Raw genomic sequence first — 26947 nt, forward strand, 5'->3', positions numbered from 1 at the left:
TTAATGACGAGTACAACTTCAAAAGGCAGCAGGAATAGATTTGGACATGAAAGGAGGGGTACCCAGGGTGTCCACAGGAGTACTGGGGCTGTTATTTAAAACAGTGTGACTGGGCAGTTTAAAAAAATCTGTGTCCCAATTATTCATTTACAAAATGGGAATAAAATAATAACTTTAGCATTGTTGACTGTTGTGTAAGGAAACATAAGGTGTTACTCCTTAAATGTGTTGATATATAGTCAGTACTCACAGATCAGAATGTTGGGCTTTATTATTAGCCTGTGATAGCCGTGATAGTTTTCCAGAAAGACAGCAGAACCAGCACCAGTTAGTTCTATTGGAATGGTACTTAAAATGATGATGTATGTCAGGATGAGCAAAAAAGTGTGGCTACAAATACATATGTTAAATCCTGCATGTTGCCTTTGCCTCAGTTTCCCCATTCACTTGGGTAAGGAGAGATTGAACTTTGGAACTGGGGGAATAGAAGATACACTCTTAAACGACCTGCCTCAGACACATGTATGGCTTTCACTTTTCTTAGAAAAGCTTTATTTTCTTTCTGCTGCTCTATCCAGTTTTAGGGTATAAGAGTCACACACCAGAAGTCTTGCTTTGTGTAGATGTCTTTAATAATACAATTTTCAAATTAGTTATTCTTTGCAGTGGGAAATGGGAACAGGGGACTCCAGAAAGTGAATTCAGTATATTCTCTAAGAACGTCTTAAATGATAAGGCCCTACACATTCTTAACCATAATAAACCTGAAGTGAAGGCATTTAAATTATTACCATGCCAGCATCTGAATTTGGATATTGGTTGAGGTGTAGAAAGCATTATGGGTTCTAGACTGTCTCCAGCATCCTAGCTGTATAATCGCTGGGGCTTTATTTTTTTTTTTTTCTCTGCAAAAGGAGAATGAAAACACCTGCTCTTCATAACTTACAGCACTGTTGAGAGCTTTCAAGAAAAAAATGAAAGTGCTGATCCAAAGCAAGCTGGCAGCCCGTTTACAAGTTAGAGTTCAGAAGTTCTGGCTTCATTTTGGAATGTTCACCAGTCTACACAAGCTCCCCTGAAAGATAAGCACAGAGGAAGAACACACTCAAGGTTTTCTTCCTAATTTTGAGGCCAAAATAGTTCAATGTAGTTGTGGTTTCATATTCCCCAGACCAATTTTGGGTTTCAGAACCACACTTACGATGGCTGGAGGAGAAACATTTATGTGGGCATGGTGGGGGTAGCCTCAAGTCAGGATTCTACGCGAGTCCCCGGAGCTCGGGTGGATTCTGCCCCCACCCCCCACCATGCCAGACACTCTGGCCGGGTTTTTATTTCATTAATAAAATATGACCTCACTTTTCTTTTGTAATCCAGAAGCATGAGGATACATTTGTTGCAAACTGCATGCAGATAAAAGGGGGGTGGGCTTCCTTTCAAAACTACATCCTCTTAATAATAATTTTTGATCTACTAGACATAACAGTAGTGCATTTCTTGTTAAAACAGCAAGCTTTTTTTTTTTTTACCAAAATGAAAAGAAAACATTCATTTCTTTATAAATAGTTTAAATAGTTTAAATACATATTTCATACCAAGGATATAAAAATAGCCTCTCTTTTTTTTTTTTTGATAAATAAAGACATATTCATTTACATGGCAAATAACGTGCAATAGCTGACCGCTGGCCACCGGCTCTGTGTGACTGATTGTCTAGGAGATGACATGCAGTGATAATTGTCCACTCGCCTTCTATTTTTGAAAAATAGATCAGCAGGAGCTGTGTACTCCCAGAGCCCACAATATGGATATTGTTCAGGAGGGACACGCAGGCACTCAGGAAAAACCTTTGCTGCTCTTCTGAAAAGCCACCCAGGACTCGAGTCCACACATTCTTCGTCTGCGACTTGTAGCTGCTCAGACCCTCAGGGTCTTTGGACTTTTACCAAAGTCTGTCAAACAGACCAGTAAGTTAATACCTGCACAGGTAATGGGCCCTACTTTGTCGCTAGGATGTAGGAAGTGTCTGCTGCGGGATGGAGGTGGTTCTCCTGCCCTGGGGCCCGTTTTCCACGGCTCTGCCCAGTCTTCAGGCTGCCAGGGGCAAGCGAGGCCACCCCGGGCTGACATCCCGCGGCGACGGGCGGAGGCGGGCGCCGTCCAGGTACACTGCATCATACGTGCACGGCTCTGTCATCTTTCACCTCTGCTGTGCTTGCGACCATTTCCAGGGGAAAGTTCTCCAGGGCTTCGGTGGAGACGGATGCCCGTCCTTCCCGCTCCCAAGATCCTGGCAGGTTTTCCAGACTGAAGGAACTCACGGCGCCCTGGCCCAAGCTCCCCTCCTCCGATCTGCTGGGGAGAACCAGGTGCAAAGACGTCTCTGAGGAGGAGCAGACGGAGGAGGAGAGGGTGGCCGAGATAGACTGCAGCGGCGTCAGCGTCGTGTCCGACTGCGGGGAGACGCACCTGAGAAACTGCAGGCGACCTTCCTGGACCACCGGGCAGTGGGCAGGCACGTGGTCCAGGTTCGGGGAGGCGCGGAGCTCCCCGCCCGCCGGACTCTGCTCCTGGGCGCCCGTCCGCTGGGGGCTGCCCCCCGCCGAGGAGGGCCCCACACTCCAGCTGTCGGGGGTGACGCTCCCCTGGCACAGCGGCGCTGGGCTGTACGCGGAGCCGGCGGCTTGCAAGTGCAGACAGGGCTGGTGCGTGCTCCAGGCCGTCCTGCCCTGGAAACCGGAGGGACACAGAGAGGCGGTGTGCAGAGAGCAAAGCCGGGACTGCTGCTGCGGCGACAGGACGTGCTCGAGAAGCTGCATCACCGTCTTCATGTCCCTGCCGAGCTGGGAGACCTCCTGAGTCAGCGTGGTTACCTGCGTGGACAAAGCAGAGCGGAAGGCAGCGGTCAGACCAGCAGGGCCGCGATCTCAGAGCGCGGAAGGGAAGGGACGTTTCTCAGTCAGAAGGCCCGGAAGACGGCTTGGCCTCCAATTCCAGGCAAGCCCGAAGGGTGACCGAGGAACGGAGCACCTGATCTAAAGCCATCCTCATTCTGAGGAGACCTGGAGAGACACAGTCTGTTTGTTTGTTTTTTTTTAATTGTATACCTTTATTTTTTTTTTTATTGAAATACTGTTGATGTATAATGTTTCAGGTGGATAACAAAGTGATTGAGCTCTACACTTTAGGGTTGGCCTAAAAGTTCATCCTGGAACTTTTAGGCAAATGCAATACACACAGACACACAGACACACAGACACACACACACACACACATTTGGGGCTTCTTCAGTGGCTCAGTGGTAAAGAATCTGCCTGCAATGCAAAAGACACAGGAGACGTGGGTTTGATCCCTGGGTGGGGAAGATCCCCTGGAGGAGGGCATGGCAACCCTCCAGTATTCTTGCCTGGAGAATCCCCATGGATAGAGGAGCCTGGTGGGCTACAGTCCATGGGGTCGCAAAGAGTTGGACAAGACTGAAGCGTCTGAGCAGGCACACACCCATACAAACACATATATTCCTTTTCAGGTTATTTTCCCTTAAAGATTATCACAGACCATTAAGCAGACCACCCTGGGCTATCCAGCAGGTCCTTGTTGTTTTTCTAGTTTATATACAGTAGTGTAAATTAGTAAACTCCTAATTTAGCCCTGTCCGCCCCTTTCTGTCTTGGTAACCATAAACTTGTTTTCTATGTCTGTGAATCTCTTTCTGTTTTGTAAATAAGTTCATTTGTATCATTTTTTTTTAAAGATTACACACATAAATGATATCATATGATATTTGTCTTTGACATTCTTAACCAGTGATTTGAGAGTTCTTGGACAAAACTAGACATGTAGGTCCATCAACTCTGGTACCTCTTAAATGCAGCGTCCTTTGCTTCCTCTGAGCTAGTGGGCTACTCCAGGGTGCATGGCCCCCACCCCAGACATCTCAAAGTGATGTGCGGGAGTGAGTGTTGTGTGTAAAGCGCTTAGCACGCTTCCTGCCCAGGGCAGACACCCAGTGAATGATGGCCCCCCTCCTGCCGTTTCTGGTCACCAGCTGCACTTTTCTGCACTTTATTCAGAGACACATTGGCCAAGGGTAGGGAGGATGGTCAGCAAGAACTCACACCAGATTTGCTAGGATTTGTCTATAGGAAAAGGGAAAATTGCAAAGTGATAGAGAGAAATGAAAAGATCTTCAAGGTGACTCTAAAGATAAACACCATGGGGACCCAGGAGGGCTGGGATCCATCAATGATCCCAGAATCACTGTATCAAACACCTGCAGAATTACTGATATAACCTCAGTTGTGCTTTATTCACTTTTCTAGGTGAGACACAGTCTGTGTAAGATTTTCAAAGGAGACGTGACCATCAAGTTCTCAGGAACACTGAAGAGTCCTCATTATCTGTTTTACACTTGAACTAATACTGTAATTCACTGGAGGGTTTATTTTCCTAATAGCCACACTGCTTTTTTAACCATGGAAGACCACCAGAAAATTCAATTTGACTTAAATCCAGCTTTTCTGGATTTTTCAAAGTGAGGAAAATCTATATTTCAGAAAGCAGGACACACACCTATTTTCTAGTCTTTGGTTACATTCATAACACTCATGCACATTATAACATCTTGGCTTCATTGCTATAAGACTATTTTATAAAGGACTTCCCATGCCTTGATCCTAATGTTGTGAACCACAAATTCCAGCACAAGCAGCTGAACCCATTGGCCAAATACCATCAGAAAACAAAAGAAGACCAAAGGGCAGTGCAGTTCCAATGAAGCCAAAACCAATATTGCTGTTTCGGTTAGGTTTTGGGTAGACATTTTCTTTTTCAATATATAAGTATACATTCCTAATTCACCCAGTAACTTCATTCAGTCCACTTCCTGTAACTGCAGTTTGAAACTAATTCTCCCTGGGGGGCCCATCAGGAGGTAGTGCCAGTCAAATCAGGCATTTTTAAAAGGCCAGAAGGAGGTTTTTCCATGTTTCAGACAACCAACTGCCTTGAAATTGCCAGACCAAAAATATTTCTGCCTTGCAGTTAGTGTGGAGCTCAAGGGACTCAATCTAATACCTGCCCAGGCTTTTCAACAGATCCAAAACTTTTGGCGACAAAAAAGATACCTCTGAGACTCACATTTAATAAGAGAAACAGTGAATCTGAGAAAGAGTCTATGTGTTTTAAAATTTTCACTGCAGGTTGTCAATTTCATACCCTGCCAGGCCTCAATTCTAAAGTACCCAGGCCGAAACGAGTCATCTCCGCATTTCAGCACAGCAGGCATTCACCCAGGCCTCTGTCTTCAGTGGATTAGCTCTCCTATCAAAATTTCAGAAGAGAAAGTTGATACTAAATGAGATGTTTGAAGGATATGATAACCATTCATTCTTGTAGGTTGTCTAAGTTAATGCCTGTATCAAATTCCCCGGGGCTCAGCTCCCAGTAAAAATGCTTCCAGGTGGCCTTAGCATTGAATAAAGACATAATCTTTGAAGCACGGCTTTGCATTTTAGACACGTCAACAGTTATACTCAACAAATAAGTAAATAATACAACATGCTTTTAGGTACACTTTCATTATTGGACTGACAAACAGTCTTAAGAGCATCAGGAACACACTAGTATTTTCCCATCTGTGAAGTGGGGACACTAAAGCTCAGAGGTTAATTGACATTTAAAAAAATTTGGCTGCACGGGGTCTTGGTTGACTCTGAGTGCAAGGGCTTAGCTGCTCTGCAACATGTGGGATCTTATTGCAAGGCAGACTTAGCCACTGGACCACCAAGGAAGTCCCTAAATGACATTTTAAGTTCTCTTATTTCATGACTGGCAGTTTTTGGTAGGGAGTTCTAGCTTTCTAGGTTTGGTGCTTTTTCTATTACAGTATCTTACTTCACAGAAGAGAAAATATTGGTTAAGAGTTGAGAGATTTTTGCTAACGTAGTCAGCATTTGTGAAGAGCATGGATGATACAAACAGGAGCCTTGTGTTTAAAAGTTGTCTGAAATTAGTTCATTGTTTTTAGATTCCACATATGAACAGTATCATATGCTTGTCTTTGGCTTACTTCACTTAGTATGATAATCTCTAGGTCCAACTTATATACAAAAGAGATACAGAACCACTGATGTAGGAAACGAACGAAAGGGGGAGCGGAGGGGATGACTTAGGATTTGGGGACTAATGTATACACACTATTAAACAGATAATCAGCGAGGATGACTGACGGTATCACCGTTTGTGATAACCTATATAGGAAAAGAATCTGAAAAAGATTCTCTCTCCCCGTGTCTCACACACACCCACACATATGTATGTATGCGCTTCCCTGGTGAGTCGGTGGCAAAGAATCCGCCCGCCAATGGAGGAGACATGGTTCTCTCCTTGGTCAGGAAGATCCCCTGGAGAAGGAAATGGCAAGCCACTGCAGTGTTCTGGCCTGGGAAATCCCATGGACAGTGGAGCCTGGAGGGTACAGCCCACGGGGTCACAAAAGACTCAGATAGGACTGAGCAACTGAACAACACATATGTACAACCGAATCACTTTGTTGTGCACCTCAAAGTAACACGGCATTATCTGAAATGGTAACCGAATATCAGATAAGTAAGTAGTATCATCTCTAAAAACAAGAGACCAATTAAGCCCAGTCAAGTCTCTTCACAGCAAATTATATGAATGGACCACCAACAAAAAAGGTTTGTGAAAAGCGAAAATCTGGAACTGGGCAATACGTTAATAGATATGCTGCTGACAAACTTTTTTTTTTTTTTTTAAGCATTCAAAAGAAACCAATATTTTCCTATGGTTGGGATACCTCTCCATGGCCACATTCTTGACACTGAACTTTTTCTACGCCACGACTTTGAGGCCCTGAACTTTGAATGGGAACTCCAGAATCTTGAATGGCTCCAAGAATGTAAATAGCATTAATATTTTCATAAAAAATTATTATATTAGCTTGAACTAAAAAGAAGCAAAGGACCCAAGGAAATAGAGCTTTCTTTAGCTCTATTTGGGTAATGTTCACTTTACGTCGGGGAAGATTTCTGTCACTGTGTCACTGGGGACACACCCCTGCCCCTTGTTAAAGCTTCATAGGGGGTTAATCCCTGTTAGGTAAGGGGCCTCCGCCTTTGCAAGGACAAAGCCACCAGAGAGACGGCATCTCCTGTAGGTGGAGACTGGTGTCACAAAGGTGATAACGTATGCCACACAGAATACTGTAGAGCTTCAGAGCACTTCTATTTTTTGTGTCCTGCTGGGCTCACTAACAAAATTCATTCTAAAACAGGAAGGGCTTTACTCTTAATCAAATGCAGAAAGCAAACATGCCAACTTCACTACTTTTCAAGGATGGTAGGGCTCAAGGCTTTTTCACAGTATAGATAAGAAGATGATCATTTAAAAAAAAAAGGTTGTTGGGACTACTTCGTGATCAAGGCTAAGTCCACTTAAGGAGATATCTTCAAAATACAACATGAAACTGGAATGCTGCAGATCGGTCAATAAAAGTAAATAAATCACTCAGACCCAATGAACCAATTTTTTCCCCATTTACCTCAACTGCTTGAATGTCTTCTGTCACTCATATTAGAAAGCAGAGCTGGTATTACAAAGCACCTCACAAGTCTTACTTGGTTTTTTTTAAATCATTATTTTTAAGATTGAAGTATAGTTGATTTACGGGCTTCATAGGTGGCGCTAGCAGTAAATAATCCACCTGCCAATGCAGGAGACACAAGAAACAGGGGTTCAATCCCAGGGTTGGGAAGACCCCCTGGAGGAGGGCATGGCAACCCACTCCAGTATTCTCGCCTGGAGAATCCCGTGGACAAAGGAGCCTGGTGGGCTATGGTCCATAGGGTCATACAGAGTTGGACATGACTGAAATGACTTAGCATACATGCATAGTTGATTTACAACATTGTATTAGTTTCAGGTGTACATAAACTGATTTAGTTATACACACATATATAGATTTTCAGATTCTTTTCCCCCATAGGCTATTACAAAATATTGAGTAGAGCTCCTGGGTGCTTGTTGTTATTTTATAGTAGTGTGTACATGTTAATACCAAACTCCTAATTAATCACCCCCTACCTTTCTCCTTAAAACTCAACATTCAGAAAACAAAGATCATGGCATCTAGTCCCATCACTTCATGGCACATAGATGGGAGAAACAGTGGAAACAGTGGCTGACTTTATTTTTCTGGGCTCCAAAATTACTGCAGATGGTGACTGCAGCCATGAAATTAAAAGACACTTACTCCTTGGAAGGAAAGTTATGACCAACCTAGACAGCATATTAAAAAGCAGAGACATTACTTTGTCAATAAAGGTCCGTCTGGTCAAGGCTATGGTTTTTCCAGTGGTCATGTATGGATGTGAGAGTTGGACTGTGAAGAAAGCTGAGCACCAAAGAATTGATGCTTTTGAACTGTGGTGTTGGAGAAGACTCCTGAGAGTCCCTTGGACTGCAAGGAGATCCAACCAGTCCATCCTAAAGGAGATCAGTCCTGGGTGTTCATTGGAAGGACTGATGCTGAAGCTGAAACTCCAATACTTTGGCCACCTCATGTGAAGAGTTGACTCATTGGAAAAGACCCTGATGCTGGGAAAGGTTGAAGGCGGGAGGAGAAGGGGACGACAGAGGATGAGATGGCTGGATGGCATCATTGACTCAATGGACATGAGTTTGAGTAAACTCCAGGAGTTGGTGATGGACAGGGAGGCCTGGAGTGCTGCGATTCATGGGGTTGCAAAGAGTCGGACACGACTGAGCGACTGAACTGAACTGAACCCTTCTCCTTTGGTAACCATAAGTTTATTTTCTATGTCTGTGGGTCTGTTTTTGTTTGTAAATAAGTTCATTTGTATCATTTTTTTTAAGATTCCACATTTACGTGACATCATAAGACATTTGTCATTCTCTGACTTACTGTGATAATCTCTAAATCCATTCATGTTGCTACAAATGGCATTATTTCATTCCTTTTTGTGGCTGAGTAATACTCTGTTGTATATGTAAATCACATCTTCCTTATGCATTCCTCTGTCGATGGATGTTTAAGTTGCGGTAAACAGTGTTTCCACTTGGCTCCATAATGGCCCACTTCCTGCATTTCCCCCTGGCATACCACCCATCTGAGTACTGAGCGAGTCACATTGTACTGCCCTAGTGAAGGCCGTTCCCCTGAGTGGGGCTCTTCTCCTCAGCCCCTTTCCATCTGGTAACTTTCTCTCCCTTCAAACATCTAATCCCGCATTTCCTCTGCAGCGCTTTTCCCTGACAGCTCACTGATACTCATAGAGCAGTTTAAACCTTAGACAGGGCTGTCTGCCCCAAGGAGGCTCTGAGTTCCGTGAGAGTAGTCCGGTATCTCCTGGACACAGGGCAATGCCTAGAACACAACATGTATCCAGTAAATCTTGAATGTATAAATGAGCCATGGATTTACATGTGTTCCCCATCCTGAACCCCCCTCCCACCTCCCTCCCCATCCCATCCCTCTGGGTCTTCCCAGTGCACCAGGCTGGAGCACTTGTCTCATGCATCCAACCTGGACTGATGATCTGTTTCACCCTAGGTAATATACATGTTTCGATGCTGTTCTCTCAGGTCATCCCACCCTCACCTTCTCCCATAGAGTCCAAAAGTCTGTTCTATACATCTGTGTCTCTTTTTCTGTCTTGCATATAGGGTTATTGTTACCATCTTTCTAAATTCCATATATATGCGTTAGTATACTGTATTGGTGTTTTTCTTTCTGGCTTACTTCACTCTGTATAATGGGCTCAATGTATGGCAAAAACCACTACAATATTGTAAAGTAATTAGCCTCCAACTAATAAAAATAATTGGGAAAATATAAAAAAATAATAAAAATATAATAAATTGAATGTATAAAGGAATTTAGTTCTTGTCATTTTGAAGGACTTTGGTTCTCACATCACCTTCAATATTTATTTTATTTTATCTCATGATTTTGCCGTAAATAACGTGTGGGAAAGATTCCTACTACAAAATTATGTTGGAAAATTTGTAACCAGTGCCCTTTACCTCACGTTAATATGCTAAAAGTAAGTATTATGACTGTTAAAATTTTTGTATATAAATTTCCTGAATCAAATCCTTGGATATTTCCTAGTTTTTATGAGCAGGTGGCATTCCCACCGCTAAGAATCCTTTTGATTTTATTGTGTTTCCTTCATAGTTATAGAAATAGGTCTCTTTTGGCCAAGACTTCTGCTAGACTTCATTTATTCTACTGCTTTGTCACTTATCCCAATCTAAGCTTGTTTTCCATGGGTAGTTTTGATTCCCTGGGGAAATTTTCTCTGTTTACTGACTCCTGTATCTCATGATTACATGCAGAGTGCCAAGTGACAAATTCAATTAAGTTATTCAGAGTTGTTTTATCAGCTGAAATTTGGCAAAGCTTTTTGCATCCCTGGTTGCCATTCTTCATGGCTATTTTAGATGTGGCTTTCTGATTATTGCTATGTCCGAATATAGTAAGGAAACCATAGCTTATTAATAATACACATTATTATTTTACTTGTGTATTAAGTTACACTTTCTTAACTCACTTTCCCCTCTTCTTTCTCCTCCATCTTCTTGTGTGTCAGTGGATAAGAATCCATCAGTCTTTAAAACTGTTGGCCAAACCAGTTCACCATTACCATCTGTGTAGGCAATTGTCCACATCCAAGATTTCTCTAGCCCTTCTAAAATCCCAACTGTTAGGAAGAAGAATTGATGGAAACACCATATGTGCTTCCAAGTAGTTCAGTCTTCTAGCCAAAACTCTGAAGTATCTAAAAATTCTTCCCTTCTCTCTTCTCTCAACACCACACAGTTAACCAACAAATGAAGAGGTTTGGAAGGTTTCCTGGCAGTGTGTTCCCTCTTTTGAGCAGCATCTCCATCATGAGTAGGAACGTCTGTGTGCCAACAGACCCCTCAACTGTCCATGATAATCCACACACTGATCTTGCCCTACTGCTAAGAAGGGAATCAGGAAGTACCACAATTTTTCTATTTCTGCCATATCCATGTTTCCTCCAAGCTTCTGTTGGCCAAGAAATAATCATTGCCTACATTTCCAGAGTGCCTGGGTTTCCCCTTTCATGTTTAATTTGTTTCATTGATGTGGTAGTACGTCTCATCCTCCTGAGTCATATCTCAACAAGGGCTTTGTTGTGACAATTAAATTGTATGATGGATGTTAAAGTTTACCCCCCAGGGGACTGGTGGTATGCCAGCATTTCAGGTGTCTGAATTTAATAATGCAACACAGTTACTAAACTTAGTTGAAACTCTATGGTGGGGAATACTAACCCAGGAAACACCAAGCCCAAAGGAAATAAAAGTCAGCTATCTCTGTAATGCCTCTTCAGCCTTATTATGGAGAAGTAAACCATCCCTGTTAACACTTTGACATAATTAATATTGGAAGAAACAGAGTCTCCATGTTTTAGCCTTGCCTTGTGTGTATCTTTCCAGGAGCAAATGGCAATAGCAGTAATCAGAGCTTTTGAAAATTTTTAATTAAGGTCCTGTACCCTTAAGTCTGGGGCTTCTCCACTGGCTTAGCGGTAAAGAAACTAGCTGCAATGCAGGAGCCGCAGGAGACATGGGTTCGATCCCTGGGTTGAGAAAATCCCCTGGAGGAGGGCATGGCAACCCAGTCCAGTACTCTTGTCTGGAGAATTCCATGGACAGAAGAGCCTGGCGGGCTACAGTCCATAGGGTCACAAAAAGTTGGACACGACTGGAGCGGCTTGGCACACACGCATCCTTAAGTCTAAGTTTTGAGTAACCGCAGTCAGATGGATTAAGAATTCTCTAAAAATGATGTGTGAGCTAAAATACAAGGATATGCAGCTTGGTGTTGATAAGAATTGAGTAAGGTCCAGTGTGGGACAGGGGTGGGGGAAGGTACAATGGTCTTTATCTTTTCATGGTAGCCCAAGGCCTTGCACAAACCCGGCCATTGACTGAGTTGTTCAAAAAGCTTGTTTGGCTTTTCCTGTTACAGTATATGGAAAAACCCAAGTGAACTTTTTGGCCAACACAGTGCAAATCTTTGTTGACACATGAGTAATTTAATAAATGATAAATTGCATGGTTAATTTCTTACTATGAGTTTATTATTTTCACTTGAACTTAAATAACTTTCTCCAATTTCCTCTAAATAGCACTGCAAGACACAGAGGTGTCACTATAACTCTAGCAGGTAAGAATGTCGCATATGATCTCATCTCACGAAAGCCCCCATCACTTCAAAATAGCAGATTTTGAAAACATTGTGTTATTAAACATGGCTTAAATAATCCATCTGTGCTGTTGGTGTCCTATGGTCCAATAACACCTGAATGGCCAGCTTTTACACGGAGATTATAGGAGTTTTGGTACAAGCACAGATTTGCTTTTATAGTGTCTCTTTGAATTGTGCCTTTTGCAAATAGGAGTGTGAGTTTTGTAATGAAGCCCAGAATGTGTCTTTGACAGTATCTTTCATTTCACATAGAAAATAGCTTCATCTTATGTTATTCCTGTTTTACATTTCTTCATCTCAGTTACCGGTATGGTATGATTCATGGACTCTGAGTGTAACTGAAACTTCAGTTGATAGAGAAAAAACATGATTTCCATTTCTGTGCATTCAGTGAGCAGATGGGGAATGCATCTGTTGATAAAATCTTCTTAGCTTGGAGAGTTCTTGACCTGTCACTCAATTTTTGCCAAACATGTACACATTTTCCTGCCAGACACAATTTTCCTAAATTCAGGGGTGCTAATTACACCAATCGTCTCCCCCTGCCATGAACACATATACATTTTTACAAGCTCTGATTCAGGTAATTAAATGGTCTTTCATTTAATCCATTGTTATGTTGCATATTTATCATGGGATTCAGACAAGTTCAATCAAACTCCATAAGCAGGCAAAACAAAAAAGACGATCAGCATAATTTCATCCTTGTCTTTTTTGGCTTCACAAAGCATTCAAAAACAAGTGACAGTCTTTTTATCTGTCAGCTAAAATAATAATCATACTCGGCACTTGCATAAACTCCAGCCAAATTAAGATCTCTGTGCCATTACTGACGAAAGTTGTAAATCTCGTCTACAGCTGGAGGGACTTGGATGCTGGGGGGTGAAGCAGCTCATCCAAGGTCACATAGGAACAGTACCAAGGCCTTTCCTTTCGCAGGTGCAACTGATGCTTCTCAAATTATAAGAGAAGAATACAAGTCTAGTGTGACCAATGCAAAAAATGACCAGTTACAGTCTTGAAAGCAGTTACTCTAATGGTTTCAATGAATTTCTGCAAGCTCAGGCCTTTGGACCCAACCGTATAACTTTAGCTGTACTATGCGGATCCATTATTTATCTACCCTTTGGTTGCTTTCCTCATCTACCATCCCGCTTCCTGTGACAGTTTGATTAGCATCTGAATTGCTGTCTGGCTCGGGGATCCTCACCACTATCAGGAACATGAATACCAATTGCCTGTCAAGAGTTAATGTAGAGAGGAACCACCCGGGGATCTGTCAGCGTGTATACTGAGATCAGCAGGTGTGTGATGGGGCCTGGGATTCTGCATTTCCAACAAGCCCCCAGGTACAGAGCCAGAGCCCACTGGGTCCAGCTCTGAGTCAGTAATCCTGTTTTTATGGATGTAATTCCTATTCTCATGGATGTGGTCATTTTGGTTAACTCTTCATAGACCAATCTTTCAGTAACAGCTTAACATTTAGTCAACCTTTTCAGTTCCTCTAGTGAGTTTACGGGCTTTGCTTGTGGCTCAGCTGGTAAAGAATCCGCCTGCAGTGCGGGAGACCTGGGTTCGATCCCTGGGTTGGGAAGATCCCCTGGAGAAGGAAAAGGCGACCCACTCCAGTATTCTGGCCTGGAGAATCCCACGGACTGTGTAAGCCATGCAGTTGCAAAGAATCAGACATGACTGAATGACTTTCACACACACAGTGAGTTTATAGTTGGGGATTTTCATCTGTTTAGACCTTTCTATCAACACTGTTTTGTAGTTTTCTGTATACAAGTCTTGTATCTCCTTGGTTAATTTTGTTCTTAGGTACTTTATTTTATTTATACTATTGTAAGTAGGACTGTCTTCTTAATTTTGCTTTCTGGTTGTTCATTGTTAGTGTATCATAATGCAATGGGGTTTTGTCAATTGCTTTTGTACCCTGCAACTTCATTGAATTCGTTTATGAGTTCTAAACAGCGTTTTGGTGGCATTTTGGGGGTTTAGGGTCTTTGTTCTTAATGGATCCCTGAAGTTGAGGATGTGCCAAGACCCATTGTTGTGTCAAAGCAGAGGACGTCAGTGAGCGCTGAGACGCAGGCTGGTGGAGAGCTGGGCCCTCAGGAAGCGGCTGGGAAGTATGCAGTCCAACCCCTCTTGGGGAGAAACTGAGAGATGGGCATTTCTGCTGAGCCCAGGTATAGAGCCTTGTGGGCGCCCTTTCAAACTGCTTCTTTGCTATAGTCTGTGGGGGCTTCTAAGCACAAGCCCCACCGGCTCACAGAGCCAGGTGCCTTGGAGACCTGTCTGCCAGGCGGGAGCCTTAGAAGTCAGGGGTACTGGGTGTGCCATTTAAACCCTTCAGTCTCAGAAAGAAGCTGCAAGTTGGGAGTCCCCCCACTCCCTATGGTATGGTGCTCTGCCAGGGATGACAAAGATGCGTCTCAGTGTTCCCTGCCTGTTCTCCTACGGGTGTTGCTTCATTATCCATGTGCAGCAGTCACCCCGCTAATCTCTGCATTTCTCTGAATTATCCTGTGTGTGGCTGCACTTTTGGAGGAGAAAGATTTAGGTGCTTCCTGTGGCACCATTTTGGAGCATTTGTTATCATTTTATGTGTTTTAATTCATTGCATTTCTTATCTTATCCAGGCAAGAGTACTGGAGTGGATTGCCATTCCCTCTTCCAGAGGATCTTCCTGACCCAGGGATCGAACCCCGGTCTTCTGCACTGCGGGCAGATTCTTGACCACCTGAGCTACAGGGAAGCCCTCTCTTATCTTTACTGAAGCTCAGATTGTCCTGTCTTTGGTCACGGAGCCAAGTTCTTTCAGCCTCTCGCTAACAGGGTGTAAAAGTGCTCTTGTGGTCTGCACACTAAGGTCTCCCAGACGTGTCACAGGTGCTTCATGCCCCACAACTGGAAACAGCTGTTCATATAAGAAACTCTGCTTCCTTTAGTGGGAAATGGTATTTCAAGGCCATAATTGAGGCACAGAAATTGTCACTGTGATTGGGCTGGCCATTGTTTTTCTTCTGTGTCTGTGAAAAGAACTTGGAGATGTACACATGTTGATGATAGCATGTCAGTTCATATTAGGATTTCTAATTCCATTTCAGGACCGTAGGGTTCTTACTTAACATTTTTCCATATTATGCTTATATCTCCTTTATTCTGCACTGTGGATTCTGGCTATTGAGATACAGAGGATGATAGAACTAGGATATGCCATAATTACAGGCATACATCATTCTAACGTGCTCTGCTCTATCATGCTTCACAGATGTAGGACTTTTTACAAATTGAAGATTTGTGGCAACCCTGCGTTGTCAGGTGATGGCTAGCACTGTTTAGCAATAAAACATTTTTTAAAAAATTAAAGCATGTACATTGGGTTTTTTAAGGCATAATGCTATTACACACTTAATAGACTGCAGTATAGTGTAAATGTAACTGTTATATGGATTGGGAAATAAAAAACTTGTGACTCACTGTCTTGTGATATCTGCTTCACTGCAGTGTGTGGGGCTGAACCTGCTATTTCTGAGGTGCGTCTGCATTCAGTTGCTGTACACCCCAATTACTCATGCAATAGGCTCAGCACATCAATACAGTACTACCATTGCAAATTATGATTATTGAAAACAGTTAAAAATTTCTGGCATATTCTATGAGCATTCTCTCCTCACTCCCCTCTTTTTTTAGGTCTGCTATATTTACATTGTCAGGGTATCTGGCTCTTGACAACTTGCATTCTCCTCCTTTGACTTTCATTTAGATTTGGTGCTATAAATAAGTACATATTTTAATGTTGAGGAACTTGTCCTATGACAGTTTTTTTTTTTCAAGTCATCTTGGTTTTCTGAATCTTGTTCTCTAGTACATTTTCCCGGAAATGTATATGGAAAGAATAGTCCCTGAAATCTTTTGTATTGATAACAGCTTGATACTTGTGGTCATTTTTGCTGAATAGAAAAATCCTTACTTTACACTTTACTTTCTTAAGAATCTTATGTACTTTGCACTTTATTTCATCTTCTTGCATAACATGTTGCTGTCTGAAAGTCTAATGATAATCTAGATTTTTCCCTTGCAAGTCTTTCATAAGATCTTTTTTGGCTAGATGTCCAAAGGATCTTTTTTCTTACTTTAAAGTCTAGCAATTACACTATAGTACATAATTTCAATATGTAGTTTCATTAAAAAAAATTAGGACAGTTTTATTGGAGAATCAGTTTTAGTGTTTGTATAGAAAGTCTATACAAGAAAGTCTAAACTTGGCTTTCTTCATCAGTGACCTGTATTTTTCACATGTTAGATCTTTTTTTGTGTGCATTTTAAATATCTGTCACCTTCCCTACAATATTTTTTAAAAAATACTCTTCAACCAGATTAGATCCATTACATTTTCCTTCTTTTTCATCATCTGCTTTGACAAACTTGTTTATTTGTTCATGCATTGCTACAATTTCTACAATGATCTTTTTCTTACTTCTAATTTCTTTTTGAATTTTTTCTAACCCTTGAGTTCTATCATTTTATGAAATAAGAAAGAAGAATCTTAAAGGGTCCAAAATTTTAATTTCTTTAAAGCATAATATCTGAAACATGTGCACATATTATTTGTCTGATAGTTATTTAGATATCTGTTACCGCATAAATTTCTATATATTTAAATTAGCCCATGGTTAAAAAGAAAAAACAAAATATTCAGTATGCACAGTAGTCTTATTTTTATAACAATGTCTATATACCTTTAATGAAAAAACCCAAATATTTTACATGAAGAAAAGAACTAGTTTTCTTCAATTGTTTCTTCTTTATCTTTGATTACTGTACATTTCAATGACCCATTTTTAACTACTGCCAATTAACGTCCACAAAGACCCACCAAGAGGTCAGGTTCTTACAGAGTTAATGCAGAGACTCTTCCTTCACTCAAAGAAAAGCCAAGAAGGGAACATCACAGTGAGAAAGCCTGGCCCAGAGAGGTCTAGAATAACACTTTCACGGAGCCATGGTCCTAAACTGGGTGTCAGGGCTCCAAAAGGAGCCTGTTTTAAATCATTGGCAGACGTCCTCCTCAACTGTAACGTTTGATAATGGGGCTTTAAATAAAAAACACATTCCCCTAACAAACTCCTGAATAAATGCTAATTTGAGCAGAATTCTTCCTCTCCAAGGCTGAGGAGATTCAGTTTAGAAAGCGAACTTGCAGATCACCAGCTGAGACCAGCGTAGGTCTGTAGTAATACTTTGGTTACCTGATGTGAAGAGTTGACTCATGGGAAAAGACCCTGATGCTGGGAAGGATTGAAGGCAAAAGGGGAAGGGGAAAACAGAGGATGAGATGGTTAGATAGCATCACTGACTCAATGCCCATGAATTTGAGCAAACTCCAGGAGATAGTGAAGGACGGGAAAGCCTGGTGTTCTGCAGTCCATGGGGTTGCAAAGAGTTGACATGACTTAGTGACTGAACAGCAGTAAATACTAATGATCTGATTTGACTTTAAAAATGCATTGAAGAGGTCAGTAAATTACCAGTGAATTCCCCACATCTCTGTCTCTCCTCTTTATCACTTTATTTGTCTAACAGTGCACTCCTATTTTTTTTTGTTGTTGTTGTTATTGTTGTTGTCCTATGATTTGAAAATGCTAACATGTGGAATAGTCATGCATGGGAAACATATATGGGAAAACATATATAGGAAATATGTGATTTTTCCTTGAATAAACATATGGTATATTTTATCAGGCTTTTTTGAAAAGCTCTTTCTGAATTTATCCTATCCTAAAATTATCTGTCCACAATTTAATCGAGTCATATTTAAGCATATATCTGGTCAGTTTAAGGAATCAAAGACTCAGGTCTTGATGTGGGCTTCTGACATTTCAGAGAAGAAATCTTTTCAATGCAGACCAGGGATCATCTGCTTGGAATGCTGACCCCGCTGAGCTGGGAATGAGGTCTTTTTTCCAGGCCTTTCTTTGACATTTGCTGTATGTGTCATTTTCTCTGGACCTCAGGTTACTCATCTGCAATGGCAGCATCCCCAGTGTCAGGATTTCTAAGGTCTCTTCAAACTCAGAACTGAAATTCCATCTTCCTCCTCTATTCAATGTCCTAATGCTTAAAAGAGTTAAAATGGACATAATACATATTCCAAACCTCTTTTACTCATTCATCCACCATACATATGTGCCTACCATGTGCCAACCGATAAAGGAAAAAGCAGATAAAGATTCTTGTCCTCCTGAGACTGACTTTCTAAAGGGTAAATGGATAAATACAATGAAAGGGGCTTGCCAGGTGGCTCAGTGATAAAGAATCTGCCTACAATGCAGGAGACGCAGGAGATGCAGGAGACGCAGGAGACATGGGTTTGATCCCCGGGTGGGAAAGATGTCCCAGAAAAGGGCATGGCAACCCACTCCAGTATTCTTGCCTGGGATAGAGGAACCTGGTTGGCTACAGTCCATGGGGTCGCAAGAAGTGGGACATGACTGAGCACACACACACACAGACAATGAAAATGTGGATAAATAAGCCATAATAGAGGTTTGATAGGGTTTTGAGGGAAAACCAATTTGGAAGTAAATTTGGGGAGAGAGGGGCTGCTATTTTTAAAAGGCTGGTCAAGGAGAAGCTCATGAAGAAACGGATATTTGAGGGTAGACTTGAAAGAGGGAAGAGAGCCTGTCCATGTAGATGTCTCAGGAAAGAGCCCTCTGAACGGAGAGAAGGAATACGAGACCTTGAGGTGCTTTCATGAACTGAAGCTTTATGATACTTATTAGACAATAACCTGTTCTGGAAGAATCATCTGTAGGACACTGAGGTCATTTGTCACTGTCTTTGAGAAGCTGCGTTAGGGGGGGCAGAGGCAAAGGAAGTTGATCACGATGATGAAGTGTCTGGATCTCACATCACATGAGGAATGTTTCAAGGAAGGCAGAACATGTATAGCAGAGCAAAATATGCTACAGAGTGGGGAGGAAGAGAAGTATTCAGTTCAGTTCAGTTCAGTCGCTCAGTCATGTCCGACTCTGCAACCCCATGGACTGTAGCCCACCAGGCCTCCCTGTCCATCACAGAGAAGTATTAGCTACCTTCAAACTATTTTCATTTAAAAAGAACAGTTGAATAGCTTTTCCTGTTCTAATCAAGAGCAATCCTGGGTCGGGAAGATCCCCTGGAGATGGGAATGGCAACCCCCTCCAGTATTGTTGCCTTGAGAATCCCGTGGACAGAGGAGCCTGGAGGGCTGCAGTGCGTGGGGTCACAGAGAGTCGGACACGACTGGCAACTGACACGTGTTAGTCAAGGGCAAAAGGAGTAGGAAAGTGAATAGCAGGCTTTACAGAGAGTTATATCAGTTAAATATAGAGTAGAGGTTTCTAACAGCTAAGGCAACTGAGAAATTAAGTAGGCCATTGTTTGCATGGTTTGCTGTCATTAGGAATATTTGAAGAATTCTTAAAAATAGACATGCTCTATAGGTTCAAGAGTGTGCCTATGATCAGCTACATGAAAGGTTATTTTAAAAATATGTATTCATTATTTTTATATTAATTTATTAAACATATTTATAATTATATAAAAACATACTTTCAGACATTTTGAAAGCACAGCCAGGTTTGGGAATCATTGCTGTAGATTCCCCTGGGGCATGGTGAGATTCTTACTACAGAAAATATTCAGACAAGATAACTTCTTGCCAGTAACCCTGGGAAAAAAATTCCTATATTGGATGAGAAGTCAGAGTAGGTGTGCTCTAACATAGCTCTCAATTTTCAGATTTCATGAAACCACCACATTATGAAACTACAATTGTATTGAGGTGAAGCTGCTTAATTATTTGTTTCAAGATAATTCTTTTACCTGTTATTTTTAATAATCGATTATCTCAAATTCTATCCTATCCTGTGATCCTGCACGCTAAGTTGCTTCAGTCAGGTCTGACTCTTTGTGACCCCATGGACTGTAGCACGCCAGGCTCCTCTGTCCATGGACTTCTCTAGGCAGGAATCTTGGAGTGGGGTGCCATGCCCTTCTCCAGGGGATCTTCCCGCCCCAAGGATTGAACGAGCATCTCCTCTGGCTCCTGGATTGTGGGTGGGTTCTTTACAGTTGAACTACTGGGGAATCCCATCCTGTAGTCACATAAACACAAAAAGGAAATCTGACTAATCTTGTACTGATTTATGTATATTGTGCTTATTTCTAATTGTGCACAAGTGAGTGGGAAGTGCTGCTCCTCTTTCCCCTAGATGCCTTATTGTTCTCTAATAAAACGACTGAAAAAACTCCAAGCCTCTCCATATTCATGTATATTTATTTTCTAATCCTGAACATTGAGTTACTTGAGACAATGGGCATTCTCTATTACACTTCAATAAAGTCAGAATACTTTTGTGTGGGCTTCCCAGGTGGAGCTAGTGGTAAAGAACTTGCCTGCCAATGCAGGAGACACAGGAGACATGGGTTTGATCCCTGGGTGAGGAACATCCCCTGGAGGAGGGCATAGCAACCCAGTCCAGGATTCCTGTCTGGAGAATCCCAGGGACAGAGGAGCCTGGTGGGCTATAGTCCATGGGGCTGCAGAGAGTTGGACATGACTGAAGTGACATAGCACATAAAATCAGAATAGTTTAAAAAAATTATTTATTTACTTGGCTGCACTGGATCCTGTTTGCGGCATGTGGGATCTAGTTCCTTGATCAGGGGTTGACCCTGGGTCCTCTACATTGGGAAAATGGAGTCCTAACCATGGGACCACCAGGGAAATCCCAGAAAACTTTTATAATAATAACCTGAGGCAATTCACAGAGTTTTTTGGGGGGATAGTCCAAGTTCTGAAGAGTGTGGTGCTCTATTTGGGGAAGAAAAAGATGTGTGCATGAAAATAACATAGAACCACATTAAACGAAATACTGAATGGCAAGGATAGAAGCAGGTGTTGAAATTGAGAAGAAGGACTTAGGAAGTGGGACTCAAGGAAATCCACAGGAGACTGGAGGGAGAATGAATACTAAAGGGATTGGAGCCTGTCGAAAGATCTGAGGTCTTCTCATTTTTAAAAAGGGAAAATTCATGAAAGCAGGGAGAGAATAAGAAAGAAAAGGGCCTCTGCAATCCCTCCCAACCCTAAGATCCTAAAATAATACTCCAACATTAGTCATAGCTGTTGGACCAGATTAATTACTGAACTTAATTCTCCTATTGATGAATGAAAAATGGCAGAGCTAAACATTTTTGAAAGATTACGTCAACTTACAAACTTAAGGAGACACGGGGTCAAACACTTATATCCATTTTTTAAAAACAACCAGTAACTCTGAAACTCTGTTAGTGGTCAGCTAATAACCAGGCACCACCAACTGGCTGCTTCCTGGTAAATGAATGTTAGCGATTTGTTTCATTTCCATAGAACGTTTCTATACTTGCTTGTATACATAGTAACTCATTTTACTAACTACTTCCATTTGTATCTCTAAAATAGGTCCACTTTCCAAGCGACCCTGTATGATGTCCATCAGTAGCCATGGGCTCTTCGGCTTCTGGCTGGGCTTGGCCACCGAAGAACGCGGTCACCTCAGAGGGATGCGACGGCGTCAGGGCGTGTGACTCTCTGGCGCCTCCTTGAGGGTTGAGCTGGGCGCAGAAGGCACCAACCAGACCCTGGCTCCTGGGAGGGGGCCTTCTCCATTCAGCCTTCTCCGCCTCAGCAGTCTGTAACCGGTCTCCACTCTGGCTCCTTGGACCTAGGAGAGGTAGTGACGTCTGCTGACATCGCCCCAGGGTGGAGGCGGCGGTCCCATCCTTGGTGGGTCCCGACACTCTACTAACTCCTCTGTAAAGACTCCTTGGTCCAACTCATCTCAAATTGCTCCTTTGGAATGTGGCATTGGTTTCACTTGGACACAAATGTCATATTCATTTAGTCCCTCTATTCAGAGATGAGAAGAGATCCATATACAAGGCAAATCCCAGGCAAAGAGGACAAAAATAATCTCCAAAAAATACATGCATTTAAAATCCAGACTTCACAGGACAAACTTTTGAGTGGCATATTTTTTTTTCCTTTTGAGAGAGCCTCACTATCCTTTAGTGTTTAATTAATTTACTTATTTACTATCAGTAAAACTCTCATGAGAGCTATGAATCCGCTTATGCACATTATGCTTATGCTTGAGGACTGGAAAATAACCAAAAAATGTTAAATCATTAATTAGTTGGATATATTTCAATTTAGAAACCTGTGTCTGCAAAATGCAGCTTTAATATCAGCAATACATATATATGAAAATGAAAAAGAAATGGTTTTGCCAGCAGTTTAAATGGACTTTGTTTTTCTATGCAAAAAGTGAATGTACAGCCTTTCCTTAGGTCTCGCTTTAAAAAAAAAAATATTTATTTAGTTCAATTGGAGGACAACTACTTCACAATATCGTGGTGGTTTTTCCCATACATCAACATGAATCAGCCACAGGTGTACATGTGTTGCCCACCCTGAGCCCTCCCGCCTCCTACCCACCCCATCCCTCTGGGTTGTCCAGAGCACTGACTTTGGATGCCCTGCTTCATGCATCGAGCTTGCACTGGTCATCTGTTTTATTTTATGGTCAAGTACTATTTATTTATGATCATGATGAGGAAGACAAGAGACTATATGGCTATATATTGGGATGGTCTGGCAATTCTATCAGTGTGTTTCAGTTGAACCAACTGTCAGTGAACAGATATAAAGATGACACTAATTCAGAAGACGAAAGAATGATTTTGCCACAGGATAGACTCATGCAGGCTTTCTTACTTGAATTACTGGCAGAACCCTGGGTTTTCATAGGCATCTAGAAACGTAGTAAAACAACTCTTTTTTAAATCGAAGTATTATTGATTTATAATGTGTTTATTTCAGATGTACAGCAAAGTGATTCAGTTATATATATACACATAAATGCGTATACCTGAAATTACTGCTGCACACCTAAAATAAACACGTTATAAGAAAATGAAAGTGAAGTCAATCAGTCGTGTCCGACTCTTTGCGACCCATGGACTGCAGTCTACCACACTCCTCTGTCCATGGGATTTTCCAGGCAAGGGTACTGGAGTGGGTTGCTATTTCCTTCTCCAGAGGATCTTCCCAACCCAGGGGTCGAACCCAGGTCTCCTGCATTGTAGGCAGGCGCTTTACCATCTGAGCCACCAGGAAAGTCCATTAAATAATGTGTAAAACACATAATAAATATATATAATTGAATATATATACATATGAATATGTATACTCAAATTATACATATGAATTTTTTTCAGATTCTTTTCCATTACAGGTTATTACAAGATATTGAATACAGTAGGTCCCTGTTGTTTATTTAAGTAAAGCAACTCTTAATTAAAGAGTGACCTGTTATTACAATTCTATTTATTTCACTGAGAGAGACTTCATTGATTTAGAGACACAAATTTAAAACTTAGCTAGTGACGTTCTCAAATACAACCTAGAAACAACCGAGATTCTCTGTTTTCAGCAGAATATATTTCACATCTGTATCTGTTTACTTGGATATTGTATGACACGTTTAATTGGGGATATGCTGGCATCTAACCTTAAGCAAAAGGAAAGAGGAAATGAAAGTCCCCTATCTGGATGCTGTGGTAGATACTACTAGTGCTTACCAGTATCCAGTTTTCTGTTACTTCTAGAGATCACAGAAGATTATACTTTTTATCTCTTGAAATTAACTGCACCCATGGAATTAATTCTGGTTACTGAAATGTAAACAAAAATGATGTGTATATCTTCTGAGCCAAGATAATCATCTTTGCTCTCCTCTTCAAATGGAACATAGCTAATCAATGATAATCCAGGTAGTGGTGTCCACTCCTGATAACTAGTATAAGGCATCTTGCTTGAACAAGGAATAAATGTGAACCAATGAGATTTGGAGTTTGTCTGTTACCTCAGTATACCTTACTCTGTAACATTGCCTATCTGAGAATGGTGGAACTCTTTGATATTTCAGAAAAAGTTACTAGACTTTTTTGAGTAAGTTGAAAATGAGGAAAGAAAAGTTAAAAGATGTTGATGTTACAAAACACAATTTGAAATTGGATGTATAGTTTTTGTGACTATTACAAAATCATCCTTTAAACCCTTGGGAAAATACTGGACCTAGGGAGATTACTGGAATAGCTATTTTTAAAGAACATAATCTATGATCCAATTATGAAATATAATGCAAACACAGCCTTGTCTCAAAAGAAGATGCTTTTCTGTTGGTCTCCATAGCAACAAGAGCTTGGACTCTAACAGGCCAGAGGCCAAATACTATGAATAGACTTCTCAAATCTCTCCTAATGTCACAAGCCAATTCATTATAATAAAATCTCTCTCTCTCACTCTTTGTTAATACATGTTTATATCCACATACTTGCTTTGGACAACATACAAAACGCACTTCCCTTCATGGATCATAGCTTTGTCATGGCAAAGGGGCTTGTGTAACTCACTGAAGTTATAAGCCATGCAGTGCAGGGCCACCAAAGGTGAATGGATCAGAGTAGAGAGTTCTGACAAAACGTGGTCCACTGGAGAAGGAAATGGCAAATCACTCCAGTATCCTTATCTGGAAAACCCCATGGACAGCATGAAAAGACAAAAAGACATGACACTGGAAGACGAGTCTTCCAGGTTGGAAGATGCTACTGGGGAAGAGCTGGTGGCAATTACTAACAGCTCCAGAAAAAAAGAAAATGGCTGGGCCAAGGTGGAGATGACGCTTAGCTGTGGATGTTATCTGGTAGTGAAAGCAAAGTCTGATGTTATAAAGAACAATATTGCATAAGAACCTGGAATGTTAGGTCCATGAATCAAGGTAAATGGGAAGGGGTCAAACAGGAGATGGCAAGAGTGAACATCAAACCCACTGAAATGTTGTGAAGTAATTAGCTTCCAACTAATAAAAAATTAAAAAAAAAAAAAAAGGGGAACTGCATCCACTTTAAGAAAAAAAAAAAGAGTGAACATCAACATCTTAGGAATCAGTGAACTATTAATAAAATGGATGGGAATGGACAAATTTAATTCAGATGACCACTATATGTACTACTGTGGGCAAGAATTCCTTAGAAGAAACTGAGTAGCCCTCATAGTTAACAAAAGGGCCTGAAATTGCACCCAAAAACTTGGGTGCAATCTCAAAAATGCCAGAATGATCTAGGTTTATTTACAATGCAAACCACTCAACATCACAGTAATCCAAGTCTGTGCCCCAACCATTAATGCTGAAGAAGCTGAAGGTGACTGGTTCTCTGAAGACCTATGCCACCTTCTAGAACTACCACCAAAAATAGACGTTCTTTTCATCATAGAGGATTGGAATGCAAGAGTAGATAGTCAAGAGATACCCAGAACAACAGGCAAGTTTGGTCTTGGAGTACAAAATGAAGCAGACAAAAGCTAACAGAGTTTAGACAAGAGAACAGCTGATCATAGTACATACTTTTCATTTTTCAACAAAAGCCAAGAGACAACTCTACACATGGACATCACCAGATGGTCAATATCGACATCAGATTGATTATGTTCTTTGCACCGGAAGATGCAGAAGCTCTATACAGTCAGCAAAAACAAGCTAACTGAGCTTCCCAGCTGGCACTAGTGGTAAAGAAGCTGCCTGCCAATGCAGGAGACGCGAGACACTCAGGTTCAGTTGCTGGGTCAGGAAGACCCCCTGGAGGATGTCATGGCAACTCACTCCACTCTTTCTTGGAGAATCCTATGCACAAAGGAGCCTGGTGGACTACAGTCCACAGGGTCGCACAGAATCAGACATGACTGAAGTGACTTAGCACACACACAGAGCTAACTGTGTGTTAGATCATGAGTTCCTTATTGCAAAATTTACCTTGAATTGAAAAAGTAGGGAAAAGCACTAAGCCATTCAGGTATGATCTAAATCAAATCCTTTATGGCTATGCAGTGGAGGTGATGAATAGATTCAAAGGATTAGATTTGATAGAGTGCCTGAAGAACTATGGACAGGGGTTCATAACATTGTACAGGAGGCAGTGAGCAAAACCATCCCAAAGGAAAAGAAATGCAAGAGGGCAAAGTGGTTGTTGGAGGAGGCTTTACAAATAGTGGAGGAAAGAAGAGAAGTGAAAGATATGGGAGAAAGGGAAAGATATGCCCAACTGAAGGCAGAGTCCCAGAGAAAGGCAAGGAGAGTAAGAAGGCCTTCTTCAATGAACAATGCCAAGAAATAGAGGAAAACAATAGAACAGGAGAGGCTAGAGATCTCTTCAAGAAAACTGGGGGGTATCAAGGGAATATTTCATGCAAAGATGAGCACAATAAAGGACAGAAACAGTATGGACCTAACAGAAGCAGAAGAGATTTAGGAAGAGGTGGCAAGAATACACAGAACTGTAGAAAAAGGCCTTAATGACTGGGATAACCACGGTGGTGTGATCACTCGCTTACAGCCGGACACCCTGGAGTGGGAAGTCAAGTGGGGCTTAGGAGGCATCACTACAAACAAAGCTAGTAGAGGTGACAGAATTCCAGCTGAGCTATTTCATATCCCAAAAGATGATGCTGTAAAATACTGCACTCAATATGTCAACAAATTCTGAAAACTCAGCAGTGGCCAT

At 41.6% G+C, this 26947-nt stretch overlaps 1 protein-coding gene across 1 annotated transcript in view; it reads right to left on the reverse strand.

Moving 5' to 3' along the window:
• KCNH8 (potassium voltage-gated channel subfamily H member 8) overlaps positions 1-26947 on the reverse strand; it is a 446029-nt gene continuing 419082 nt past the window's right edge. Inside the window, exon 16 of the mRNA XM_043875194.1 lies at positions 1-2873. Within this exon, the coding sequence (XP_043731129.1) occupies positions 2175-2873 (699 nt within the window). The 3' untranslated portion in view covers positions 1-2174. The remainder of the gene's footprint in view (positions 2874-26947) is intronic.

This window comes from Cervus elaphus, chromosome 19 (assembly GCF_910594005.1).
Source record: "Cervus elaphus chromosome 19, mCerEla1.1, whole genome shotgun sequence".
NCBI lineage: Eukaryota > Metazoa > Chordata > Mammalia > Artiodactyla > Cervidae > Cervus > Cervus elaphus.